General features: G+C 47.5%; 1 protein-coding gene across 1 annotated transcript in view; it reads left to right on the plus strand.

Moving 5' to 3' along the window:
- LOC143926997 (serine/threonine-protein kinase Nek11-like) overlaps positions 1–6812 on the plus strand; it is a 351940-nt gene extending 345128 nt beyond the window's left edge. The window contains exon 16 of the mRNA XM_077451004.1: positions 5987–6812. Coding sequence (XP_077307130.1) covers positions 5987–6215 — 229 coding nt within the window. The 3' untranslated portion in view covers positions 6216–6812. The remainder of the gene's footprint in view (positions 1–5986) is intronic.
- Positions 6813–26256: the final 19444 nt, after the last annotated feature.

Below are 26256 nucleotides of genomic sequence, written 5' to 3' on the forward strand. Positions count from 1 at the left end.
CCCCCACCACCATGCCTGACTGTAGACAAGACACACTTGTCTTTGTCCTCCTCACCTGGTTGCCCCCACACACGCTTGTCACCATCTAACACCAAATACCTTTATCTTGGTCTCATCAGACCACAGGACATGGTTCCAGTAATCCATCTCCTTAGTCTGCTTGTCTTCAGCAACCTGTTTGTGGTCTTTCTTGTGCATCATCTTTAGAAGAGGCTTCCTTCTGGGATGACAGCCATGCAGACCAATTTGATGCAGTGTGCGGCGTATGGTCTGAGCGCTGACAGGCTGACCCCCCCACCCCACAACCTCTGCAGCAATGCTGGCAGCACTCATACGTCTATTTCCCAAAGACAACCTCTGGATATGATGCTGAGCACGTGACCTCAACTTCTTTGGTGGACCATGGCGAGGCCTGTTCTGAGGGGAACCTGTCCTGTTATACCGCTGTATGGTCTTGGCCACCGTGCTGCAGATCAGTTTCAGGGTCTTGGCAATCTTCTTATAGCCTAGGCCATCTTTTTGTAGAGCAACAAATATTATCTTCAGATCCTCAGCCCTTGTAAACACGGTCGGACATTCCCACAACCAAATCTGTCGGATTTTGTGCAAAACTGCTGCATACACACGGTCGGACAAAGTTGTCGCTAAATCCGATCGTTCAGAACGCGATGACGTTATTTCGTTACGACGGGACTACGTTCAGGCTAGTAGCCAATAGCTTTGATGTAGGAATTTGATCTGAGCATGCGTGGCACTTGGTCCGATCGGAATTCTCTACACAAAGTCCGATCGGATCATGTTGTGGGAAAATTTTATAGCCAAGCTGGAAAACTTGGTCCGTCGGATATTCCGACGGAAACAGTCCGATGGAGACCACACACGGTCGGATTATCTGACAACACGGTCCAATCAGACATTTTCCGTCGGAATGTCCGACCGTGTGTACAAGGGCTTAGAGAGTTCTTTGCCATGAGGTGCCATGTTGTACTTCCAGTGACCAGTATGAGAGAGTGAGAGCGATAACACCAAATTTAACACACCTGCTCCCCATTCACACCTGAGACCTTGTAACACTAACGAGTCACATGACAACAGGGGAGGGAAAATTTTCACTTATGCAGGCCATACACTGTCGAATTTCAAACAAATTTTCTTTTCAAAATCAGAAAATTCGTTTTTTTTTGTGATCGGATGGCGCCACCATTGATTTTCGAAATTCGGCCGACCAAGCCTTCAATTTCACCTCATGTTGCTACAGAAAAGAATTTTCTTGGCTGGGAATCTTCTTTTCTCTCCGTAAATTTTCTTTTCTTATTACGTTTCTCGCACGATTCTCCCATCATTGATTAGAAAATCGTTTGTTTTTCTAAAAATTTCCAACATGTCCGATTCCTCAAATTTTATTTCCGCACGAAAATCGGCTGTTGCTGCAGCCCACTAATGGTGCGAAATTCATACGAAAATTCTTAGATACGATTTTCGAAAGAAAATTCTTTCGAAATTCGAACCGTGTATGGCCGGCATTAGGGGTGTACTGACTTTTGTTGCCAGCGGTTTAGACATTAATGGCTGTGTGTTGAGTTATTTTGAGGGGGACAGGAAATTTACACTGTTATACAAGCTGTACACTCACTACTTTACATTGTAGACAAGTGTCATTTCTTCAGTGTTGTCACATGAAAAGAGAGAAGAAAAGATTTACACAAATGTCACTGAGGGGTGTACTTACTTTTGTGCTCCATGGTCTTTCCGCCGTGTATTTATTTGTTTTCTGGCGCTTTGATTTTATGGTCCAAAACAAGAATAATAAAATAGGAATATTTTCCTTTCAGCACCGCCAGGCACTTTATTGAATAGAAATAATCGAGTGACGCCCACTTACATCTGTATCAGTTTTTGAGGTCAGCTTGAAAATAGCGCAGAGCGTGAGCGCCGGGTCAGGGGAAAGTCCGGGTCAGGGGAAGGTCCGGGTCCGGGCGCCTCCCTGGGGAGCAACATAAAGACAAATATAGCGACTTTATTTCTATCTGTATAGCGGGGGGGGGAATCTGTCTTCATTTGGCAGGTAGCGGACGTGTGAATCCTGCGCGCAGCGGGATGTGCTTTTCCTCAAACGCATCAAAATACCGCGTTCATAGAAGACATACGGCGCCATTAAAACCGCGCCGTGCGACCGAGGAGATCAGATAACAAGCAATCACCGGCACGGGGCCCAAGACCGACCTTTCCAACCGTGAGATTTTTTTATACAATTTGGAAGTATAAATGAGCCCCGGAGAGTGATAAAAGCACAAGAAACGGGAAGATTTTTATATTAAAAGGATATAAAGTCCGATGTGAACTGCAGACGTGTTTTCTGTACTCCTAACGTGATATAAAGCTGACCATACACAACGCAATGCAATTCTATATACAACCTCCTGTAGATGGAATCGTACCCAGCAAAGTCGGACTTTAACCCCTTGCCTACCGGGCACTTTCACCCCTTTCCTGCCCCGAGGCCAATTCTCAGCTTTCAGCGCTCTCACACTTTGAATGACAATTGCGCGGTCATGCAACGCTGCGCCCGGTACGCTGGATTTTTTTTAATCATTTTTTTTCCCACAAATAGAGATTTATTTTGGTGGTATTTAATATCACCGCCGGGTTTTAAATTTTTTGCTAAAAAAACAAAGAGACCGGAAATTGTGAACAAAAAAAAACGTTTTCCTTTGTAAATAAGTAATTTTTCTCCTTCACTGATGGGCACTGATAGGCTGCACTGATGGGCACTGATAGGCTGCACTGATGGGCACTGATAAGGCAGCACTAAAGGGCACTGATTAGGAGGCACTAATATGCAGCACTGATGAGCAATGACAGGTGACACTATTGGGCACTAATAGGTGGCACTATTGAGCACTTGTGGGCAATGGTAGGTGGCACGGATAGGCAGCACTGATAAGCAGACACTGATGGGCACTGATAGGTGGTGCTATTGGGCACTAATAGGTGTCACTAATAGGCAGCACTTGTGGCACGGATAGGCGGCACTTATGGGCACTGATAGGTGGTGCTATTGGGCACTAATAGGTGTCACGGATAGGCAGCACTTGTGGCACGGATAGGCAGCACTGATAAGCAGGCACTGATGGGCACTGATAGGTGGCGCTATTGGGCACTAATAGGTGTCACTGATAGGCAGCACTTGTGGCACGGATAGGGGGCACTGATAAGCAGGCATTGATGTGCACTGATAGGTGGCGCTGTTGGGCACTAATAGGTGTCACTGATAGGCGGCACTTGTGGGCAATGGTAGGTGGCACAGATAAGTGACACTGATAAGCGGGCACTGATGGGCACTGATAGATGGCACTGTTGGGCACTAATAGGTGTCACTGATAGGCGTCACTTGTGGGCAATGATAGGTGGCATGGATAGGCGGCACTGCTAAGCGGGCACTGATGGGCACTGATAGGTGGCACTGTTGGACACTAATAGGTGTCACTGATAGGCGGCACTTGTGGGCAATGATAGGTGCCACTGATGGCAACTGATGAGCGGGCACTGATGGACACGGAAAGACAGCACTGACTTGCATCACTGATAGGCACAAATTGGCATCACTGATAGGCACAGATTGGTGTCACTGATGGGCATTGGTGGGTCTGCACTCAGGGCACTGATAATCAGTGCCCCGATTATGTGTACAGGTCTACCTGTGAGGAGATGGCGCTGATCGGCTCTCCTCTCCTCACACTCTGTCAGTGTGAGGCGAGGAGAGATAAATACCGTCACTTCCTTGTTTACATGTCATCAGCAGTGATTGGACACAGCCGATCACATGGGTAAAGAGCGGCGTCATCGGCTCTTTACCGAGATTGGGGTCACGCCGGTTCCCGGAGACACGGTGCGCCCACGATCGCCGCGCTGCGCTCCCCCACGATGAGACTGGGCGAAGTCAAATGACATTGGCCCAGGACAAGAGAGGTTCCCACCCACCGGGGCACCAGCTGTGCTGTGATTGGACACAGCACAAGCCGATCAGCGGGTGCCGGCCAATGGATGTCCGCCGGCGCCTGCTGATCGGCGAGGAGGCACCATTCGCACCTACGTGGTGCATGTGTGGTTCTGTGAGTGGTAAAGGCTTGCTGACTGCCTCATGTAGGCGTAGGGTGGCAGAGCGGCTCTCCGGTGCTGGAGGACTTCTGGTTAGGGGGTGCACCAGCTGTGCTGTGATTGGACGCAGCACAAGCCGATCAGCGGGTGCCGGCCAATGGATGTCCGCCGGCACCCGCCGATCAGCGAGGAGATACACAGAGCTCAGCCTATGTGAACAATACAGAGCTCTTTCAGCAGGGATGTTCTGGATTTTGTTTCCCTGCAAAACAAATCCCTTAGTAAATACAGTACACAAAGCAGGGAAGAAAATCCATCTCTGTTCCTTAGTAAAAGCATCTCACATAGTAAACACAAACCGCGGCCAGGCACACATTGACCCTTTGATCACCCTAGATGTTTTACCCCTTCCCAGCGAGTGTCATTAGTACAGTGACAGTGTATACTTTTAGCGCTGATCATTGTATTAGTGTCACTGCTTCCCACAAAGTATCAGATTTCTGCCACAATATTGCAGTCCCACTATAAGTCGCTGATCACCGCCATAGTATAAAAAAAAAAAACATTTCAGTATATATCCCATTTTTTGTAAACGCTATCATTTTTTTCTATTTTTCATTGTATGTATCGTACCTCTAGCAGCTGCTTTTGTCGTTTTATTTAGCGTTTTAGCCCGGTATTTACACACTTTTTGCGTTTATACATTGCTATCACTTTTGCGCAATCTAATCAATATACGCTTATTGAGGTTTTTTTTTTTTTAACAAAAATATATAGCAGAAAACATATTGGCTTAAATGTATTTGAAGAAATTCTATTTTTTAATTTTTTTTATTGGAAAGGCTTCATAGAAGAAAGTAAAAAATAATATATATATTTTTAAGTGTTGGTCTTTTTTTGCTTATAGCAAAATAAAAAAAAAAACAGAAGTGATCAAATACCACCAAAAGAAAGCTCTATCTATGGGGAAAAAAAGGACAAAGAATTTATTTGAATGCAGCGTTGCATGATGGCGCAATTGTCAGTTAAATTAACCCAGTGCCGTATAGCAAAAAATGGCCTGGTCATGAAGGGGGGTAAATGTTTTCCAGAGGTCAAGTGGTTATTCCCCTCCCGCAGCTTCTCAGGTATAAGCTCAGACAGAGGATAGTTCAGGCTTGTGGGGTCCATGCAACCTCCAACAGGGCTGACGTTTCTGCTCTGACAGGGAGCAAATACAGCTAAAAAGCAGCACACACAGCTGTCCCTAAGAGAAAAGGCTGGTTATCCCCCCTCCGCATTTTCTCAGGTATAAGCTCAGACAGAGGATAGTTCAGGCTTGTGGGGTCCATGCAACCTTCAGCAGGGCTGACGTTTCTGCTCTGACAGGGAGCGAATACAGCTAAAAAGCAGCACACACAGCTGTCCCTAAGAGAAAAGGCTGGTTATCCCCCTCCCGCATTTTCTCAGGTATAAGCTCAGACAGAGGATAGTTCAGGCTTGTGGGGTCCATGCAACCTTCAGCGGGGCTGACGTTTCTGCTCTGACAGGGAGCGAATACAGCTAAAAAGCAGCACACACAGCTGTCCCTAAGAGAAAAGGCTGGTTATCCCCCTCCCGCATTTTCTCAGGTATAACCTCAGACAGAGGATAGTTCAGGCTTGTGGGGTCCATGCAACCTTCAGCAGGGCTGACGTTTCTGCTCTGACAGGGAGCGAATACAGCTAAAAAGCAGCACACACAGCTGCCCCTAAGAGAAAAGACTGCACTATAAGTGGAGATTTCGCTTATTGCAAACACCCAATCCTGCCTCCTCCTCTTAAAATCAAATTGAGTTCTTGACCCTCCAGCGCTTATCACTTAACTGTGTATTAAAAGCATTGCATATTTTTCCTCTCTCTGTATACAGAAGCTGTATCCGGCTCCTGGGAGAAGATGGGTTCTGGGAGGTGTACAACTACCTGAAGCAAGTCTATAACCAGCAGGACCTGGAGACGATAGACCTGGAAGAGCCGACTCTCTGCGAACCTCAAGTGATGAAGCTGTATCCTCATCATTGTTATAAGGTCCAGCAACTCTTGTTCCTGGAAGAAAGAATGGAAAAAGAACCCCAAAACCCACATTTATCCTGGCTATAACGCCATCGTTTTTTTTGTTAAATAGGCTCTTTTACAGTAGAGGATCGGCTTAGAAAAGGGACTCTACCAGCCGAGTCAGGACTGCGTCAGTAGACCTCATACAATATATCTGATTCATAGCAAACTACTTATTGTTAATGACTTTATGGACCTCAGGAACCTACCACCGCCCGAGAACTATCTGCACGTTATGGTTACTGTCCTCTTTTGTTGGCTAAAATTGACAAGGAATTATGGAAACTTTTAGATGTTCAGAAGAAGAGAAGATATCCTGTAGAAGCCTTCCTCACTGCCTGGTGTTCCTCCAGGAGTGGTGATGTTGGCATATCCAGGTGGAGAACACCATAGGTTAAGGACAGTCGAAAGTGTACGATGTTGTAGAATGGTACTAGAGACTTTGTTTTTACCATTCCCTTAACTTCCCCAAGTAGAAGCTCATTCTGAAAGATGTTGCTCTCTATCGTATGTTGTAGGTTTCTGGTGCCCAACGTGTGGCCTCTGATCACTTACATTGTGATCCTTGGGCCTCAGAAGACCATATCCCGTGTTTTGGTGCTTACTCAAGCCAGTGAAAGTAAAAAAACAACATTCTTTTAACTGTCTGGTGTGTGTTTGTTTGTTTTCTAAATATCTTACTTTTTGTGCCATTTCAAACATGGCACAAGTCATTTTGGGGGAGCTGAAGGTAAAACAAAACTGGAAGCATTCATTTGTACTGGGGCTGCATTGGAAGTGATCCCTATAGTCCCATGTAAAGTGTCTCCAGTCTATGACTCTCTCCTGAAGGCATGTCCCCGTTCTTCAACAACTCTTATAGCATGCCCATAGTATCTGACCAAAGTCCAAAAACAGTGCCAGACCAATCAGCTGAGGCTTCTAAAACTTTTAATATGGGTGTTCATTCAGCAAAACTGTCAGGACCGGTATCTGAACCCACAACCTCTGCTATATCTGGCAGTGGCTCCTCTTTCTGAGCCCCCGGAGATGATGGCTCCATGTCTAATCCTTTTATCTTTCTTGCCATGCCTTTTGTTTCTGGTGAACCTTGAACTCTTTGCTTCTCCCTTCAACTTCCTGATTTAAGCCATGTCTATGCACTTCCTGTTTGCCAGATGACTGTGCTCTCTCCGGCCGCTATCTTACCCTTTTGTGTACATGCAGCTGTCCTTATCTTCATTACCCTTCGTTACCGACTTTTAGCTTGTTCTTTGACTATGCTTCTGCTTGATCCCACCCTGCAATCACTTGTTACTGACCTTTGGCTTGTTTACTGGCTACACTTCTGCTTGATCCTAACCTGCAACCATTTGTTACTGACCTTTGGCTTGTTTACTGGCTACTATGCTGCTTGATCCCTACCTGCAACCATTTGTTGCTGACCTTTGGCTTGTTTGCTGACTACGCTTCTGCTTGATCGCCACTTGCTATATCTGCTACTGGTCCCCGGCTTGCTCACCTCCTGGTGGGGTGATCTTGAGGACAGCGACCTGGTACTAACACACAGAAAAATTAATTTTCACCTTTAGGAGCTTTGGCGAGAACCGGTCAGTGCTTAGACTCCACTCCTCGGGCGACCTGCTTGTGTACTTATCCTGCAGGCCGGTTGGAGCCTCTCTACTGGTATAGCTACTGGTCTCTGAGCCTGACCCCTAACTGTGACATAGACAATATAAAAAAGCCAATGCATTTTGGGGGTTCAAGGGTATCCCCCTTCTACAGGGCTAAAAAAATGGAATTGACACTAATGGAGCATCCAATGTATTTGATACATTGTATATCAATGTTGTTTGATCTCCATTCATGAACCATCGATAAGTCGAACCTAGCACCTCAGTTACACGTACTCCATCTGTTGGCTTGGAGCATGTCTGCAGTTTCTATCATCTTTCCGTAGCATTGCGTTTCAATGAGTGTTCTGGTGATGTAGTTGAGGCCCTCTGTATCAGGTGGACAACCACTACTGGAGAATCCTCTATCTATGATTTTGGCCAAGGAGTATTGAAAGCCCAACTACAGCTAAAACTTGTTTTACTTTGTGATAGAATGCAAAGCATATCAGAAGGTTTGCTGAGATTTGCATTGATTAGGGAGGTTTCCCTTCACTTTCTGACCCGTTGACACAAAGACTAGAAATGAGGGGGGCAAGTGTCACCAGAACAGGAGGACCCAGAGAGCAATACAAACCTAATAGATATCCTATCATCTGCCTACTCCACCAAATACCTGGGCTTTAGTTGCTGTCTCTGTCCCCATCCGAGTGATAGCTCACGTTCTGCTCTATTCTGCTCAAAGCAAGGTCCGTAAAGACATGGATGAGCGAGTTTGGGGTGGAGGAACTTGACTGGCCTGACCTCAACCCGACAGAACACCTTTGGGGTGAATTAGAGACTGCAAGCCAGGTCTTGTCATCCAACATCAGAATGCATACAGTGAGTGACCAGTGCCAATCACTCCTGTGTCCACTCATCACTGAAGCATAGTAAACTGTGTTTGCCATTCTTCAGTTTGTGAATGAGCAGGAAGCCTCAGGCCGCGTACACACGCGGGGACTGTTCGCCCAACTTTGTCCGCTGAACAGTGTTTCGGCGGACAGTCCGCTCGTGTGTGGGCTTTCAGCGGACAGTTTCAGCGAACAGTCCGCTGAACAAGGTTTTTCGGAATTTCCGAAAAACTGTCCGCTGAAACCTTGTTTCAGCGAACAGTTCCCTCGTGTGTAGGCTTGTTCGACAAACTAAGTTCCGCGCATGCTCAGAAAGGCTTTACACGCCGAAAGTTATAATGCAGTGTATAGGACGTCGTATTTTTCGTCCCGTCGTACGTGCCGTTCACGTCATCGCGCACGGTTTCAGCAAACTGTTTGTTCGTCGTGTGTGGCCATGTCCGTCCATGCTAATTTTGAGCGGACTGTTTGCCGAAACTGTTTGACGGACAAAGTTGGGCGAACAGTCCCCGCGTGTGTACGCAGCCTCAGTGTGTTTCCTATTCATTAATCTGTGCTGCTGAGGCTGAAAAGTAAGGGACTGATAAATCTATGTCCTCAATCACTCTTGGCTGGGGGGGGGGGGGCCTGTCAGGTAGGCTGTATGGGGCCCCTGTGATTCCTGACAGCAGTCCTGACTAGGGTTCTCAGACAGGGCAATGAGCACAGCAAAAGAATTTCCAATAAGAAAAGAAGAGTAATACTTAACTTGGAATTTGTCATTTTAAAAGACAAAGATCTGTGTTCATGTTCATCTCTCTAAAATGGCACAATAAAGGTTAGACTTCACTCCGAGCTAAAGCGTATGATCATCCAAAGCTTGCATACTGTATGGGGTCACATTAATTAGGTTGAAGATACACGGATCTATTACATTTCATTTCCACTCAACATTTCAAAGTAATTCTAAAGGAAAGAATTACAAAAAAAACGAATGTATATGTAGCACATCCAATGTAGGAGCTGCAGATGAACAGGGACCCCCCCCCACTCCACTCCTGCACAGCCGGCACCCCAAATATTCACAGGCACACAGAGAACAGGCTGTAGCTTTGCGGGGGGGGGGGGGTTTGGTGTTTTATTAGAGGGTTAACAACTTGGATGGGGATGAGAGGTTATGGGATGCCCACTTGACTTCAGCAAAACTTGAGGGACAACTTCCTATATACAGATATACTATATTGTCAAAAGTATTGGGACGCCTGCCTTTACATGCACATGAACTTTAATTCTATCCCAGTCTTATGCCGCGTACACACAGTTGGATTTTTCCGACAACAAATGTTGGATGTGAGCTTGTTGCCGAAAAGTCCAACCATGCGTATGCTCCATCGAACATTTGCTGTCGGGGCTTCCCGCCAACAAATTTTTGATAGCAGGTTCTCAAATTTTCCGCCAACACAACTTTGTTGTCGGAAAAGTCCGTGTAGTGTAGACAAGTCCATCGCACAAAAGTTCACGCATGCTGGATATCAAGCAGAAGGAGCCGCACTGGCTATTGAACGTACTTTTTCTCGGCTCGTCGTTACGTCTTGTACGTCACCACCTTCCCACGTTAGGAATTGTTGGCCAACATTTGTGTGACCGTGTGTATGCAGGACAAGTTTGAGCCAACACCCTTCAAAGAAAAATCCACGGTTTTGTTGGCGGAAAGTCCGAACGTGTGTACGCGGCATTATGCTGCATACACACGATCGGATTTTCTGACAACAAATGTTGGATGTGAGCTTGTTGGCGAAAAGTCCGACCGTGTGTGCGCTCCATCGGACATTTGTTGTCGGACTTTCCGCCAACAAATGTTGGCTAGCAGGTTCTCAAATTTTCCCCCAACAGATTTTTGTTGTCGGACTTTCCAATCGTGTGTACATAAGTGCGTCGGACAAAAGTCCACGCATGCTCGGAATCAACGCTCGCCAAACACAACATTAGCAGAAGGAGCCCAAAGGGTGGCGCAAGACTATTGAATTTTCGGAATTGTTGGCCAACATTTGTGTGAGCGTGTGTATGCAAGACCACTTGCAGCCAACAACCTTTGAACAAAATTCCACAGTTTTGTTGTCGGAAAGTCCGATCGTGTGTACATAAGTGCGTCGGACAAAAGTCCAGCGCATGCTCGGAATTAACGCTCGCCAAACACAACATTAGCAGGAGCCCAAAGGGTCGCGCAAGACTATTGAACGTTCGGAATTGTTGGCCAACATTTGTGTGACTGTGTGTATGTAAGACCAGTTGGAGCCAACAACCTTCGAAACAAAATTCCACAGTTTTGTTGTCGGAAAGTCCGATCGTGTGTACGCGGCATTAGTCCGGAGGGTTCAGTATTGAGTTGGCCCTTTATAGCTATGACAGCTTCACCTCTTTCTGGGAAGGCCGTCCACAAGGTTTAGAAGGGTGTCTATGGGAAGGTTTGACCATTCTTCCAGAAGAGCGTTTGTGAGGTCAGGGACTGATGTTGGATGACGTTGCTCTAATTCATCCTGAAGGTGAATCCATCGGGGTTGTGGTCAGTCAAGTTCCTCCACCCCAAACTCGCTATATCCATGGAAGATCAGGTAAGTATATCTCCATTCTCCAGCCCTACTGCAAGAGAAAACGTTTTTTTTTGCCTGGAGTTGGGCTTTAAAAGAAAAAAAAAGTAGTTTTTTGCTGCCGTCACTCTTCTATGTTTCACTTATGGTGTATCTTCTGCTACTCGTTATCCCCTGACTTCGCCTTTCATGGCGCTCTGCCGTCCCTCTCGCCGTCCCTCTCGCGGCCTGTCACTCTGTCCTGTATCTCTCATCTTGTGTGAGCGGTGACAGACGGGCGCTGAGCCTCCGGCTAGATCCGGCGTTTGGCGCTGTTTCCAGTAGCCAGTCAGTTAATCCGGGAGTTGGTCGGCGCGGCCCCGCTCAGCGGGATCAGTCATTGTTTGAACACGGAGATCTAAATGAAATCTCAGGTTCTCCGGGTTGTTTGGAGGACGGCGGCGGGGGAGCGTACAACACACTAATAAAAATCTAATCTGCTCATACCAGTATCACCCCGGCTTTTGTATAAAAGGGAAAAATAAAATACCGGCTCAATGGTGTCTCCAGAGACCCTGATATGACTGATGGGAAGACTGAGGATGCAGATACCTCTCAGGTGTGGGGCGGGGGAGGGGGGGAATTGTCATTTAAATTGAAAATGAAGGCTTTGGGTGTGATTTAATAAAGCGGCTGAATGAATGAATCCCTTTTGTTGATGCATTGCACCGAATTCATGAAGCACCTGTGACACTTCTGGTTCTGGCACCAAATTCAGGTCATTCTAAAATTACCCCCCCCCCCCTCCCGCCCTGTCAGTAGACCCCCCCTGTTGCCCTGTTCATTAGACCCCCCCTTGCCCTGTCAGTAGACCCCTCCCCTTCCCCTGTAAGTAGACCCCCCCTCTCACCCTGTCAGTAGACCCCCCCTTGCCCTGTCAGTAGACCCCCCTCTCACCCTGTCAGTAGACCCCCTCTCGCCCTGTCAGTAGACCCCCTTCTCGCCCTGGCAGTAGACCCCCCTCTTGCCCTTTCAGTAGACCCCCCTCTCGCCCTGTCAGTAGACCCCCCTCTCACCCTGTCAGTAGACCCCCCTCTCACCCTGTCAGTAGACCCCCCTCGCCCTGTCAGTAGACCCCCTTCTCGCCCTGGCAGTAGACCCCCCTCTTGCCCTTTCAGTAGACCCCCCTCTCGCCCTGTCAGTAGACCCCCCTCGCACTGTGAGTAGACCCCCCTCTCACCCCCTCAGTAGACCCCCTCTCACCCCGTCAGTAGACCCCCTCTCACCCCATCAGTAGACCCCCCTCACACCGTGAGTAGACCCCCCTCTCGCCCTGTCAGTAGACCCCCTCTCGCCCCATCAGTAGACCCCCCTCATACTGTGAGTAGACCCCCCTCTCGCCCTGTCAGTAGACCCCTCCCCTTAACCTGTAAGTAGACCCCCCCTCTCGCCCTGTCAGTAGACCCCCCCTTGCCCTGTCAGTAGACCCCCTCTCACCCTGTCAGTAGACCCCCCTCTCACCCTGTCAGTAGACCCCCCTCGCCCTGTCAGTAGACCCCCTTCTCGCCCTGGCAGTAGACCCCCCTCTTGCCCTTTCAGTAGACCCCCCTCTCGCCCTGTCAGTAGACCCCCCTCGCACTGTGAGTAGACCCCCCTCTCGCCCTGTCAGTAGACCCCCTCTCACCCCGTCAGTAGACCCCCCTCTTGCCCTTTCAGTAGACCCCCTCTCGCCCCATCAGTAGACTCCCCTCACACTGTGAGTAGACCCCCCTCTCGCCCTGTCAGTAGACCCCCTCTCGCCCCGTCAGTAGACCCCCTCTCACCCCACCAGTAGACCCCCCTCTCGCCCTGTCAGTAGACCCCCCTCTCACCCCGTCAGTAGACCCCCCTTCTGGTTCTGGCACCAAATTCAGGTCATTCTAAAATTACCCCCCCCCCCCTCCCGCCCTGTCAGTAGACCCCCCCTGTCGCCCTGTTCATTAGACCCCCCTCTCGCCCTGTCAGTAGACCCCTCCCCTTCCCCTGTAAGTAGACCCCACCTCTCGCCCTGTCAGTAGACCCCCCCTTGCCCTGTCAGTAGGCCCCCTCTCACCCTGTCAGTAGACCCCCCCTCTCACCCTGTCAGTAGACCCCCCTCGCCCTGTCAGTAGACCCCCTTCTCGCCCTGGCAGTAGACCCCCCTCTTGCCCTTTCAGTAGACCCCCCTCTCGCCCTGTCAGTAGACCCCCCTCGCACTGTGAGTAGACCCCCCTCTCACCCCGTCAGTAGACCCCCTCTCACCCCATCAGTAGACCCCCCTCACACCGTGAGTAGACCCCCCTCTCGCTCTGTCAGTAGACCCCCTCTCGCCCCATCAGTAGACCCCCCTCACACTGTGAGTAGACCCCCCTCTCGCCCTGTCAGTAGACCCCCTCTCGCCCCGTCAGTAGACCCCCTCTCACCCCATCAGTAGACCCCCCTCTCGCCCTGTCAGTAGACCCCCCTCTCGCCCCGTCAGTAGACCCCCCCTTCTCGCCCTGTCAGTAGACCCCCCCTCACCCCATCAGTAGACCCCCCTTCTCGCCCTGTCAGTAGACCCCCTCTCGCCCCATCAGTAGGCCCCCCTCTCGCCCCGTCAGTAGACCCCCCTCTCGCCCCGTCAGTAGACCCCCCTCTCGCCCTGTCGGTAGATCCCCTCTTACCCTGTCAGTAGACCCCCCTCTCGCCCCGTCAGTAGACCCCCCTCTCGCCCCATCAGTAGACCCCCCTCTTGCCCTGTTGGTAGATTCCCTCTTACCCTGTCAGTAGACCCCCCCCTCTCGCCCCATCAGTAGACCCCCTCTCACCCCGTCAGTAGACCCCCCTCTCGCCCCGTCAGTAGACTCCCCCCTCACCCTGTCGGTAGATCCCCTCTAACCCTGTCAGTAGACCCCCCTCTCACCCCGCCAGTGGACCCCCTCTTGCCCCATCGGTAGACCCCCTCTTGCCCCGTCAGTAGACCCCCTCTTGGCCCGTCAGTAGACCCCCCTCTTGCCCTGTCAGTAGACCCCCCTCTCACCCTATCAGTAGATGCCCCTCTCGCCCTGTCAGTAGACCTCCCCCCCCCCCGGGTTTCTTGCACCATGCTAAGCCTTGCAGAGAGTTGTTTCCTGACAGCGTGGAGCGTACTTGTGTGCGCCGTGTCTAAACACAGAGCGCTGATCCATGAATTCCCCCACCACCGAGGAGGAGATCCCCCTCCGCATGTCTGGGAAGGGAGGAGGGGGGAGGGGGGATTGGAAGGCTTCATTACAGCCCATAATAACAGGATATCTCCGATGGCGAAAGCTGAGCCTTAGGAAATCGCTGACAGGAACTTGGCATGGAAAGCGAAGCCGCTGAAACCGCGCAACTGATTCACCCTTCGCGGGCTCGTCTCGCCGCGGGCAAAGACATCCGCCGTGACCACATGTTCATGCCACCATGCTGACCAGAGGCTGAGAGGATGGTGCTGAAGCCTTCCAGTTCGCTGACAGCGGCGGATCCGAAACGCGTTCTCGCAGAAGACATATGGCGGCACGTCAGAGCGCGACCGCGCTCGGTGCCAGATGCCAGGTCCAGATGTGTGAACTCCGAGGCTTCATTAATTATCCTGCTCATCACATCTGCTGACCATCGCCCTTCCATTTAAAGGGAACCTGTCCAGGCAGCAATACAAAGGCTTCCATTACTGACCACCTATGGAAAATGCTGGTTGCCTGGCTATATCTGCTTACATTATAAGACAAAAATCTGCAATGGATGATTAGAAAGTCAACATAAAGTCCAAACTAAAGTTTTGCACTTTTTTATTTAAAGAGGAACCTGCAGTCTGCTCACATAATTTGTAATAAAAACATCTTTGCCATTCTGAAGCTTCCCTCCAACCACTTTGCATATTTTATATATACTGTGATTCTGTACTTGCCAAATATGCTGCAGAAATCTCCCTCCGCTGAGTCTGGCTGCAGCCATTTTAACTGTGGGCAGCAGGTAAGTGCCCCTATATTAAAAGTCTGCAGCTACAGTATTTGTAGCTGCTGACTTTTACTTTTTTTTTTTTCCTAGGCGGAACTCCGCTTTAAGTGTATTTCCTATGATCACCAGCTCCATCTAGTGGCCATATTGCAATATATTCCTGATTGAGGTATTTCAGCAAAATACCACATTAAGGCCACTAGATGGAGCTGACGACCACAGATAATATACATATTAGACACATTACATGCATTATATGTGACAGCTGTGCGAATGCTGAGGCAAGGAGACCCCTTTGAGTCATTGACTTGAAACAAACAGCCTTTTTTTTTTTGGAGGGCCTCCATGGGCGGGGTGAACAGAAAGCTTTGTTGAAGCTTTTAAAGTACCATTCAGCTCCACTTTCTTAAAGTTAAACACTAATCCTAAGGGAAGTGCTGGTTTCCGCTTTAAAAAAAAAAGCTGCTAGCAGGGTTCAGAAGGCTTTTAACTAGCTTTAAGAAGTGCTGAAGCCTGCTAGCAATTTGTTTAAAGTGGCAATCAGCTCTCCCCATTAGGATCTGTGTTCAACATTTACAAACTGGAGCTGAATTTCACTTTAAATGCTCCAACAAAGCTTTCTGTTCACACGGCTCTTATACAAGCTGAAGCTCCTGTGAAATTGGCCTACATAAAGTGTGGGATGGATTGGACTGAATCGAAGCTCCGGCTCTACCGAATCCATTGGATGAGCAGAAACTTATCAGTTCAATACGTCTCATGAAAGGTTTTCTTTGGATCACATCCAGGGGTTGCCGAAAAGAATCCATAATACCGAGTCTCACCAAACCATTATCAGACATCTGGGCTTTTTTTTCCAGTGGGAAAGGGGGGAGGGGATGCAGTTCCTGCCCCTCCAGCACAGAATGAATGTAATGCCAAGGGGTTCTAGGGTATTCTGGGGGATCTATTGTCTCTCGGAGGTTCTATTTTTGCTGGGGAGGTCTTTTGCTGCTGGTGGGGGATCTAGTGCTGCTAAAGGGATTTTATGTTGCTAGGGGGTTGATTGTTGATGAGAGAGATCTACTGTTGAGGGAGGGGTCCTTTGTCGCTGGCTGCTGGAGTCTATTTATGCTGGCTACTGGGAGATCTATTATTTCTGGTGGGGGTGTATTTTTGCTGGGGGATCTATTGTTGCTGTAGAGGTCTTTTGCTGCTGGTGAGGGATCTATTGTTGCTAGGGGGAATTTTATGTTGCTGGGGGTCAATTGTTGATGGGACAGGGTGGGGTCTATTGTTGCTGGCTGCTGTGAGATCTACTGATGTTGGGGGGGGAGTCTATTGTTGCTGGGGTGGATCTATTGTTGCTGGGGGTATTTTGTCGTTGGGTATCTAATTTTGCTGGTGAATTCTTTTGCATCTATTGTTGCTAGGGGGGATTTTATGTTGCTTGGGGTTAATTGTTGATAGAAGAGATCTGTTGGGAGACGGGTCTATTGATGCTGGCTACTGGGAGATCTCTTGTTGCTGTTGTTTTTTTTTTTTGCTGCTGCTGGTGGGGGGATCTATTGTTGCTAGGGAGAATTTTATGTTGCTGGGGGTCAATTGTTGATCTATTTGTTCTGGTAAGACCATTTGCTGCTGGTGGCGGGATCTATTATCGCTGGGGGGATTTTATGTTGCCGGGGGGGTTGATTGTTTATGGGAGAGATCTACTGTTAAGAGAGGGGTTTATTATTTCTTGCTGCTGGAGGGTCTATTAATGCTGGCTACTGGGAGGTCTATTGTTGCCAGTGAGGGTCTATTGTTGCTGGGGTAGATCTATTGATGCTGGGGGGGTGGTATTTTGTTCTTGGGGATCTATTTTTGCTGGGGAGTCTTTTGCTGCTGGTGGAGGGATATATTATTCCTGGGGGCATTTTATGTTCCTTAGGGGCTGATTGTTGATGGGAGGAGTCTATTGTTGCTGACTACTGGGAGATATATTTTTGCTGGTGGGGGTGTATTGTTGCTGGGGGTATCTATTGTAGTTGGGGGATATATAGTTGCTGGAAGGGATCTATTGTTGCTGAGGGGGTCTACTGTTGGAAGGAATCTGTTGTTCCTTGGGAGGGGGTCTGCTGTTGCTGGAGGGTTCTATCATTAGTAGTAAAAAATACTTGCCTCCTTATTCTATAAACAGGATGGTACTGGTAGGTGGGTAGGAGTGGAGCCAAGGTACGGTGCTCGGAGGTGGGTAGGGGTGAAGACAAGGGACAGGGCTCAGAGGTGGGTAGGGGTGGAGACAAGGGACAGTGCTCCGAGGTGGGTAGGGGTGGAGACAAGGGACGGTGCTCGGAGATGGGTAGGGGGTGGAGCCAAGGGACAGTGCTCGGAGGTGGGTAGGGAGTGGAGCCAAGGGACGGTGCTTGGAGGTGGGTAGGGGGTGGAGACAAGGGACGGTGATCAGAGGTGGGTAGAGAGTAGAGCCAAGGGACGGTGCTCGGAGGTGGATAGGGGGTGGAGACAAGGGATGGTGCTCAGAGGTGGATAGGGGGTGGAGACAAGGGATGGTGCTCGGAGGTGGGTAGGGGGTGGAGTCAAGGGACAGTGCTCGGAGGTGGGTAGGGGTGGAGCCAGGGGACGGTGCTTGGAGATGGGTAGGGGGTGGAGACAAGGGATGGTGCTTGGAGGTGGATAGGGGGTGGAGACAAGGGACGGTGATCAGAGGTGGGTAGAGAGTGGAGCCAAGGGATGGTGCTCGGAGGTGGTTAGGGGGTGGAGTCAAGGGACAGTGCTCGGAGGTGGGTAGGGGTGGAGCCAGGGGACGGTGCTTGGAGATGGGTAGGGGGTGGAGACAAGGGATGGTGCTCGGAGGTGGTTAGGGGGTGGAGTCAAGGGACAGTGCTCGGAGGTGGGTAGGGGGTGGAGTCAAGGGACAGTGCTCGGAGGTGGGTAGGGGGTGGAGTCAAGGGACAGTGCTCGGAGGTGGGTAGGGGGTGGAGACAAGGGCTGACTTGGAAGGGGTGAATACCTGCACCTATTCTCTGAGAAAAGACATTATAGTGAAGAGTGACACAATAAAGGAGACAGACTCGTAGAGAGAGAACAGGTTACTTTATTAGGGATGTCTCTTCCCTGGACACAGATATGAGAAGCATGCAGACCTCACAGAAGCGCCAACATATACTACAGAGGTGCACATCTGAGTCGCTCTACTCGCTACGAAACAGGCAGGTTTAACTGGAAATCTGTTAACTGTACATGCACAGAAAACGGTAAAGTATATGACGTTAGCAGAGAGGATTCTGGGTGGTGGCAGTGAGAAGACGTCACTGCACACTGCACAGGTGGCTGACGCCACGCAGTTCCACGCCACGCAGTTCCACGCCACGCAACCCTCTGTGGATATAAAGTCTGTTCCATAGAGACGCTCAGGTAAGTATTTTACCTTCAGTCTTTGTCGTTGTGCTCTCTGTGCAAGCATCTGGTTCAAGCAAAAACCCCCCTTTGCTGAAGGACCAGGAACATTGCATGGAGCGTCTCTGGTGTATTATGTTCCCTTATCCTTCTACAGGCTTTCAAAACAATCCATTGTGCTCGCTGGGCGATATTCGCTCTTGTTATATCTCTATTTTCACATCGTGTGGGGGCAGGGAGAAGGTTCTACATCACATCACCTTTTCGTTTCCAAGGGCCATAGAGGAACCAAGTTTGTATGCAACTTATGGGCCCACAGAAAGTGCCACTAAAGCTGTCATTAGAGGTCAGCTGGTGATTGGAATATCAGACCATGGTTCAGCCGTGGAATAAATGGGCTGACTCGTTTTAAGTGAGGGTTCCCAGACACTCCATGTTTTATCTTGGAGAAAAGATAAAAATCACTGGGAAGGGCAATATACTTATTCTTCTCTGGTAAGGGGGGGTTCTCCTGAAAAGTAAGGAGTAGGATTCAGTTACGCCACCGCTACCTTATCCTTTCATAATCAACCTAAATGGGCAATGGACATCTGATGTCCATGGGCAAAATAACATAACACCCTGTGTCCCTATGGGCAGCCAGTATTGGCCAAATGTGTGAAAAACAGAACTAGGCAATGTGAAGGTACAACAGGGATGGTGTGCTCAAGGTCAAAAATGGGAAGCTATGTGTTCCACAAGCCCTAGCTCCTCCTATTTTACACATATTACGGTTCTAAGAGTAAGTCAACCCTTCGAAGATGCAGTATGCCTTAAATGTAGGCTAAGAGCACCAATCATACCTGATCTATTGGCTGATAGGACCAATCCTGCCTAATATATTGGCTGATAGGACCAATCCTGCCTAATATATTGGCTGATAGGACCAATCCTGCCTAATATATTGGCTGATAGGACCAATCCTGCCTAATATATTGGCTGATAGGACCAATCCTGCCTAATATATTGGCTGATAGGACCTATCCTACCTAATATATTGGCTGATAGGACCTATCCTGCCTAATATATTGTCTGAAAGGACCAATGCTACCTAATATATTGTCTGATAGGACCAATCCTACCTAATATATTGGCTGATAGGACCAATCCTGCCTAATATATTTGCTGATAGGACCTATCCTGCCTAATATAATGGCTGAAAGGACCTATCCTGCCTAATATATTGGCTGAAAGGACCTATCCTGCCTAATATATTGTCTGAAAGGACCAATACTACCTAATATATTGGCTGATAGGACCAAACCTGCCTAATATATTGGCTGATAGGACCAATCATATCTAATATATTGGATGGGAGAACCAATCATACCCAATATATTGGCTGAAAGGACCAACTATACCTTATATATTGGCTGAGAGGGCCAATCATACCCAATATATTGGCTCAGAGGGCCAATCCTACCTAATATTTTGACTGATGGGTCCAACCATGCTTAATATATTGGCTGAGAGGGCCAATAATATCTATTATATTGGCTGAGAGGGCCAATCATACCCAATATATTGGGAAAGAAGTCCAGCTATACATTGTATATTGTCTTATAGAAGGAATCATAACTAATATATTGACTGAGATGACCAATCCTACCTAATATATTAGATGAAAGGACCAATCACCCTTATATATTTAGCATTGGAGGACTAATCATACCCAATATATCAGCTAAGAGAACCAATCCTACCCAATATCCTTACAGAGAAGACCAACTATACATTGTATATTGGATGGGAGGACCAATCATATCTAATATATTGCCTGAGAGGAGCAAATTAAGTGAATTAAAGGGTGACATGAAGTCACACGCGCTGTTCTTTGTTTTCATATGTCGTTATCTACATTTAGCCCTAGTAAGGGCCTTGGTGGGGCTTTAATCTTGGGTTGGTCTACAAATCTTCAGGATTGATATGTAGATATAAAATTCCATTCCACGTACTGCCCACATAAAACAAGGGTCAGGGTGGGACTATTCTCCTTGAGCACAATGGACATTTTGAACAACTGGTAAATTGATGTTTACCCACCGGAGGAGGATATCTGTTATTTGATGGTTGGGTTTTGGTGGAAAGCTGTAATCGTCTCTCAAGAGGAAGTTGATGGGTTGGGTTGTATAAATACGTTCAATTGCTGCTGTCTCCCTGAGCCAATGCATTGTGCCTGACCACATAACCATCATCATATCATGGCAATTGTCAGCTGAAAGGGAACTTGTCAATATGGACTTGCCCTTGAAGGTGCAGTCTCAGGGACCGTCGTCTAAAACCTAGTGTAGTTGCTTAATGATTCACTGACCAAGAACAAGCATTTAGGCCAGGAGTCTCAGCTTGATGCAAAGCAGGGGTTCAGTTCTGGTAGCTTTTGATCCTGTGTGCAAGGGATTGAAGCAAAAAACAGGTAAGTATGCAAATAAGGGGACACGTTAATGTAAGTTAAGGTTGGTGTTAGGGTTACAAAGAGAGATAGTGTAAGGATTAATGTTGAGGTTATAGGTAGGGTTACAGATGTAGGGATACAGAGAGTGTTAAGGTTGTCTTTAGGGTTTCAGGGGAGGTTAGTGTGAAGGTTAGCGTCAGGGTTAACATGAGGGTTCCAAAAAAAAGTTAGCATGAAGGTTACATGGATGGTTAGTGTGAGAATTACAGGGAGGGTCAGTATGAGGGTTAGTGTCAAGGTTATAAAGGTCAGTGGTAGAGTTGGTGTTAGAGTTATAAAGAAGCTTAGTTGTAGGGTTGGTGTTAGCTTTATCAAGAAGGTCAATGGTAGGATTGGTGTTAGAGTTACAGAGAAGGTCAGCAATAGAGTTAGTGTTATGAAGAACGTCAGTGGTAGGATTGGTGTTAGGATTACAAAGAAGGTCTTTATGTGGGTTAGTGTTAGGGCTACAGAAAAGGTCAGTAAAATGGTTGGTGTTAGGGTTACAAAGAAGGTCAGTGATGTGTTTGGTGTTAGGGTATAAAGAAGGTCAGTGATGTGTTTGGGGTTAGGGTATAAAGAAGGTCAGTGATGTGTTTGGGGTTAGGGTATAAAGAAGGTCAGTGATGTGTTTGGTGTTAGGGTATAAAGAAGGTCAGTGATGTGTTTGAGGTTAGGGTATAAAGAAGGTCAGTGATGTGTTTGGGGTTAGGGTATAAAGAAGGTCAGTGATGTGTTTGGTGTTAGGGTATAAAGAAGGTCAGTGATGTGTTTGGTGTTAGGGTATAAAGAAGGTCAGTGATGTGTTTGGTGTTAGGGTATAAAGAAGGTCAGTGATGTGTTTGGTGTTAGGGTGTAAAGAAGGTCAGTGGTAGTGCTGCTGTTGGGGTAAGAAAATGTCAGTGATAGTGTTGGTGCTAGGGTTACAGAGAAGGTTAACAGTAGAGTTGGTGTTAGAATTATAAAGAGGGTCAGTGGTAGGGTTGGTGTTAGGTTTATCAAGAAGATCAATGGTAGAATTGGTTTTAGGGTTACAGAGAAGGTAAGCAATAGAGTTAGTGTTAGGGTTATGAAGGATCGGTGGTAGGGTTGGTGTTAGGGTTATGCAGGTCAGTGGTAGGGTTGGTGTTAGGGTTACAAAGAAGGTCTGTATGTGGGTCAGTGTTAGGGTTACAGAAAAGGTCAGTGGTAGGGTTGGTGTTAGGGTTTTAGAGGTCAGTGGTAGGGTTGGTGTAAGGGTTACAAAGGTCAGTGGTAGGGTTGGTGTAAGGGTTACAAAGGTCAGTGGTAGGGTTGGTGTTAGGGTTACAAAGAAGGTCTGTATGTGGGTTACTGTTAGGGTTACAGAAAAGGTCAATGGTAGGGTTGGTGTTAGGGTTATAAAGAAGGCCAGTGGTGGGGTTGGTGTTAGGGTTAGTATTGGGATTACAGAGTAGGTTAGTGTGATTAGACGGCTTTTAAACCGAGCCGTGGAAGGTGTCAATGGTAAAGCGGCACTATTTTTAGCGCCGCTTTACCGTCTTAGCTGCGCTATTCGGCCACTATTGGGCGAAAGGTGGTTAAATCAACCCGCAAAATGCCACCGGAGCAGCGTTTTGCTGCCAGTATAGCAGCTCTGCCCCATTGATTTCAATGGGAAGCAGCGGTGGAGGAGCGGTGAGTTCACCGCTCCAAAGAAGCTGCTGGCAGGACTTTTTGTGACGCCCTGCCAGCGCACCGGAGCTGCTTTTTTCAGGCGCTATTTTTAGCGCTGTATCGCCTGAAAAACGTTGTCTGGCAGTGTGAAAGGGGTCTTATGGCATCACTGCCTGTGCCAGCAGCTCTGGGGTGAAAACTACCTGCACCAAGGTCCAAGCCCTGAAACCTAACATAATGAGCTTCCCATGTCAGTAGGAAATCTAGGATCAAGATGACAGCCCTGGAACCTGCACCTTTGAAGACAAGTCAGCATTGCTCACCAACCATATTTCAATCTTGACAAGTAATTAATAACATAGAAGATTTCAGTGACATCACTTAGAGCATCAAATAAGTCAGAAATGTCCAGACGGTTGTAGATGGCCTCCTCTAGTTCACGATGTTCATCTTCAGCTAAAACACATTGCAGCAAATTTTATGTCTAGTCTGTCATGGTGGCAAGCCAGAGGTTTTACGTAAGAAAGGCCCGGACTAATAACGAGGCAATTGCCCGAGTCCAATCTGATAGGAGGGACTCGCCAGACTGACCAGGAACCAAACCCGGACAGGGGAGAGGACATGACATTTTATAACCCCACCCCGAGGAGCACAAAAGGCCCCAAATTGTAGCTGCTTCCCATAAGGAACATTACATGTTTGTATATACATGAAGCATGCATTGTATATCGGCATCAATAAAACAAACATAACTCTTCATAGTAAACTTTGACAGAACTGTGAAACGTTCTCCTCTGAACACGGTGGACTGTCATAAGCAGATCATGTAAAATAATTTCACAATTATATCATTTATATACATCTGATAATATTTTTAATAATATAATATTTCTTTGTTTCCATAATAGATATTAGATGTAAATAAAATTTTATATCTCTGTATGTTTCTCTCTTGAAAAAAAAAAAAAAAAAAAGCTTGTCCTCAGAAATATACATCTGCTTTCCTTTCACTGAAGATATGGGCGACTATCGCTGTATCCCTACGTTCCGCCCACTAGGTTTCCTGAAGAGAACCTCTCTTTACAATAAACCTAAGCTGGCCCTATGCTAGAAGAATTTCATTTGAAAACTTTCATTTTTTGAACCTTTAATGTGGTCAAATCAATGTGGCGAGAAGATTGAAAGGAATGAATGGAATATTTTTTTTTTTTTTTTGAGTGGAATTTTTTTTTTTTTTTTTTTTGAGTGGAGTATAGACTCCACAGAGCGAGAGAGAGAGAAAATTGTACCCCAGTATAAATCATAAGTAATACCCTCACCTGGAATATGCGGGTTCATTTTTGGGCACCAGTTCACAACACGTCAGCCTCGCTGCCCACTTCAAATAGAGGAATCCTCAGCCCACCGACTACGACAAAAACAAACCACCCTCGTGCATTATCGTGGGACCTTCTTCATATAAAAATATATAAATCCAGTATACTCACAAAGGTAAACAACGGCAAGCACAAAATCAATCCAGCCCAGTGCGGAAACTATGCCCATCCAAAAGGGTGTAGCTTATGTGTTTTAAGGGAAAGACCCTTTTCAGCGGGGCCCTAGGGTGGTGCGCCCTCTATATTTGTTTTTGCTGTAGTTAGTGGTCTAAGGATTGTGATATTTACTTAAACTCAAAGTCAGAGGTCCCACAATGCTTTGCATGTGCTCTAACAATCCGGAGAGGGTCACACATTACATTGCGGGAAGTGGTGGAGCATGCGGGCTTGAAGCCATCTATGCATATGGGGGCACTTTGGGTTTTTGAAATTCTGGGACATGCAGGAGAAGGTACTTTCACATAGTCAACTTAATATTACTATATTAATGACAGGTGCACTTTAAAATCTAAGCCCACCCACAGTTAAATGTTCAGTAAAGGAGGCACAATGCTGGTTGGAAGTACTCATAGACCCCCTTATATTGCTCTTAGTCTTTAGTGAAGAGGTTTCACGACTGGAGTTTCTAACATTGTTCCTCTCAGTTTTAAGACAAGTGAGGTAGTCGGGCCCCTCCCTCACTGAAATTACCATAGCGGTGTATTTAACATTCAGAGGGGGAGCCTGACTTAGCCCTTGTACACACGATCAGAGATTCCGTCGGAATGTGTCCGATCGGAGCGTTTTGTCGGATAATCCGACTGTGTGTGGTCTGCATCGGACTGTTTCCGTTGGAATATCCGTCGAACCAAATTTTCCAACTTGCTGGAAATATTTTCCGACAAAATGCTCCGATCGGACATACTCCGATCATGTGTAGAGAATTCCGATCGGACAAAGTGCCGCGCATGCTCAGATCAAATTCCTACATCAAAGCTAATGTCTACTAGTCTGAATGTAATCCCATCGTAACGAAATTACATCATCACGTTCTGAAAGAACAAATTTTCCGACAACTTTGTCCGACCGTGTGTATGCAACAGTTTCGGACAAAATCCGTCAGACAAAATCCGACGGATTTGGTTGTCGGAATCTCCGACCGTGTGTACAAGGGCTTAGAGTTCCCTATGCAGCGGAACCCTTGTAGGCAGACTGAATCTTTTTCTACGGAGAAAAGGGAATGATTGTTTCACCATTCACACTCATCGGCTGTACCAGAGAGAAGATTAAGCCAGTGCGTTTTAGGGTGCGTCCTTCTCTCTCTCTAAGCCTATAATAAGGCTTACCTGTAGGTACTGGGAATTTACTGGTATGTACCATATACGCTTGCGTCAACGTCATCGGCAAATTTACTGGTATGAACCATATACACTTGCACCGATGTCATCGGCACATGCGCACTGAAGAAAAGGCACGACCGTGCCCTTTCAAAAGGGCCCATGCCATGGCCGGCGTCTCCTGGGCGCACGCGCGAGATTGACGTCACACGACTCTGGCCAGTCACATTGCCGGAGTCCACGGCCCCGGAAGGAAGAGGGGTGAAGATAGATGTGGCCATCAGCGAGGACATCGCGGGCTTCGTTTTGCAGGTAAGTGCAACATAATGGGCTAGTATGTGATACACACTAGCCCATTATGTTTTTACTTTGCAGGGGAAAAAAAGAGGAAGTAAAACCCATCAGAGTTGACTTCCTCTTTAAAGCAGTACTTGCCTCTGCTTCAAAGGTTTGAGGTCCCTCACCAGTGCCGGCATCTTTTTTTCTGCGCATGCACAGGTCAGTGGGGTTTACAATTCCTTTACATTGACAAATAAGTAGAATGAGTACAAAGTTTCCTATTAGTGTTGGACGTGTTTTGCCTTTTAATGTAGCATTGTATGTGAGCTATCAATATATCTTACACCCAACATACGTGACATAGGAAGGTATATCACGCTGTATGAGCGCTTCCACCTATTATCTTCAATCTCTTAGTGAAGACTTTGTATCTTCCTGTCACAATTGTCAGAATCTGATTTTAGAGGATGTTGGTTAACTTTTGAACATGACTCATCCTAAAGAAAAAAGAAATAAATCAGCTTACAGTCGTCCGTCATTCAGTCGGAGCGCATGAAAGTCCAAGGTGAGCGAAACGCAAGAGATGTGAAGCTTATCTGCTCTTCCGCAGATATCGCATTCGGTTG

Source organism: Lithobates pipiens, unplaced genomic scaffold, assembly GCF_037356315.1.
Source record: "Lithobates pipiens isolate NorthernLeopardFrog02 unplaced genomic scaffold, aLitPip1_a1.2 Scaffold_10, whole genome shotgun sequence".
Classification (NCBI taxonomy): Eukaryota; Metazoa; Chordata; class Amphibia; order Anura; family Ranidae; genus Lithobates; species Lithobates pipiens.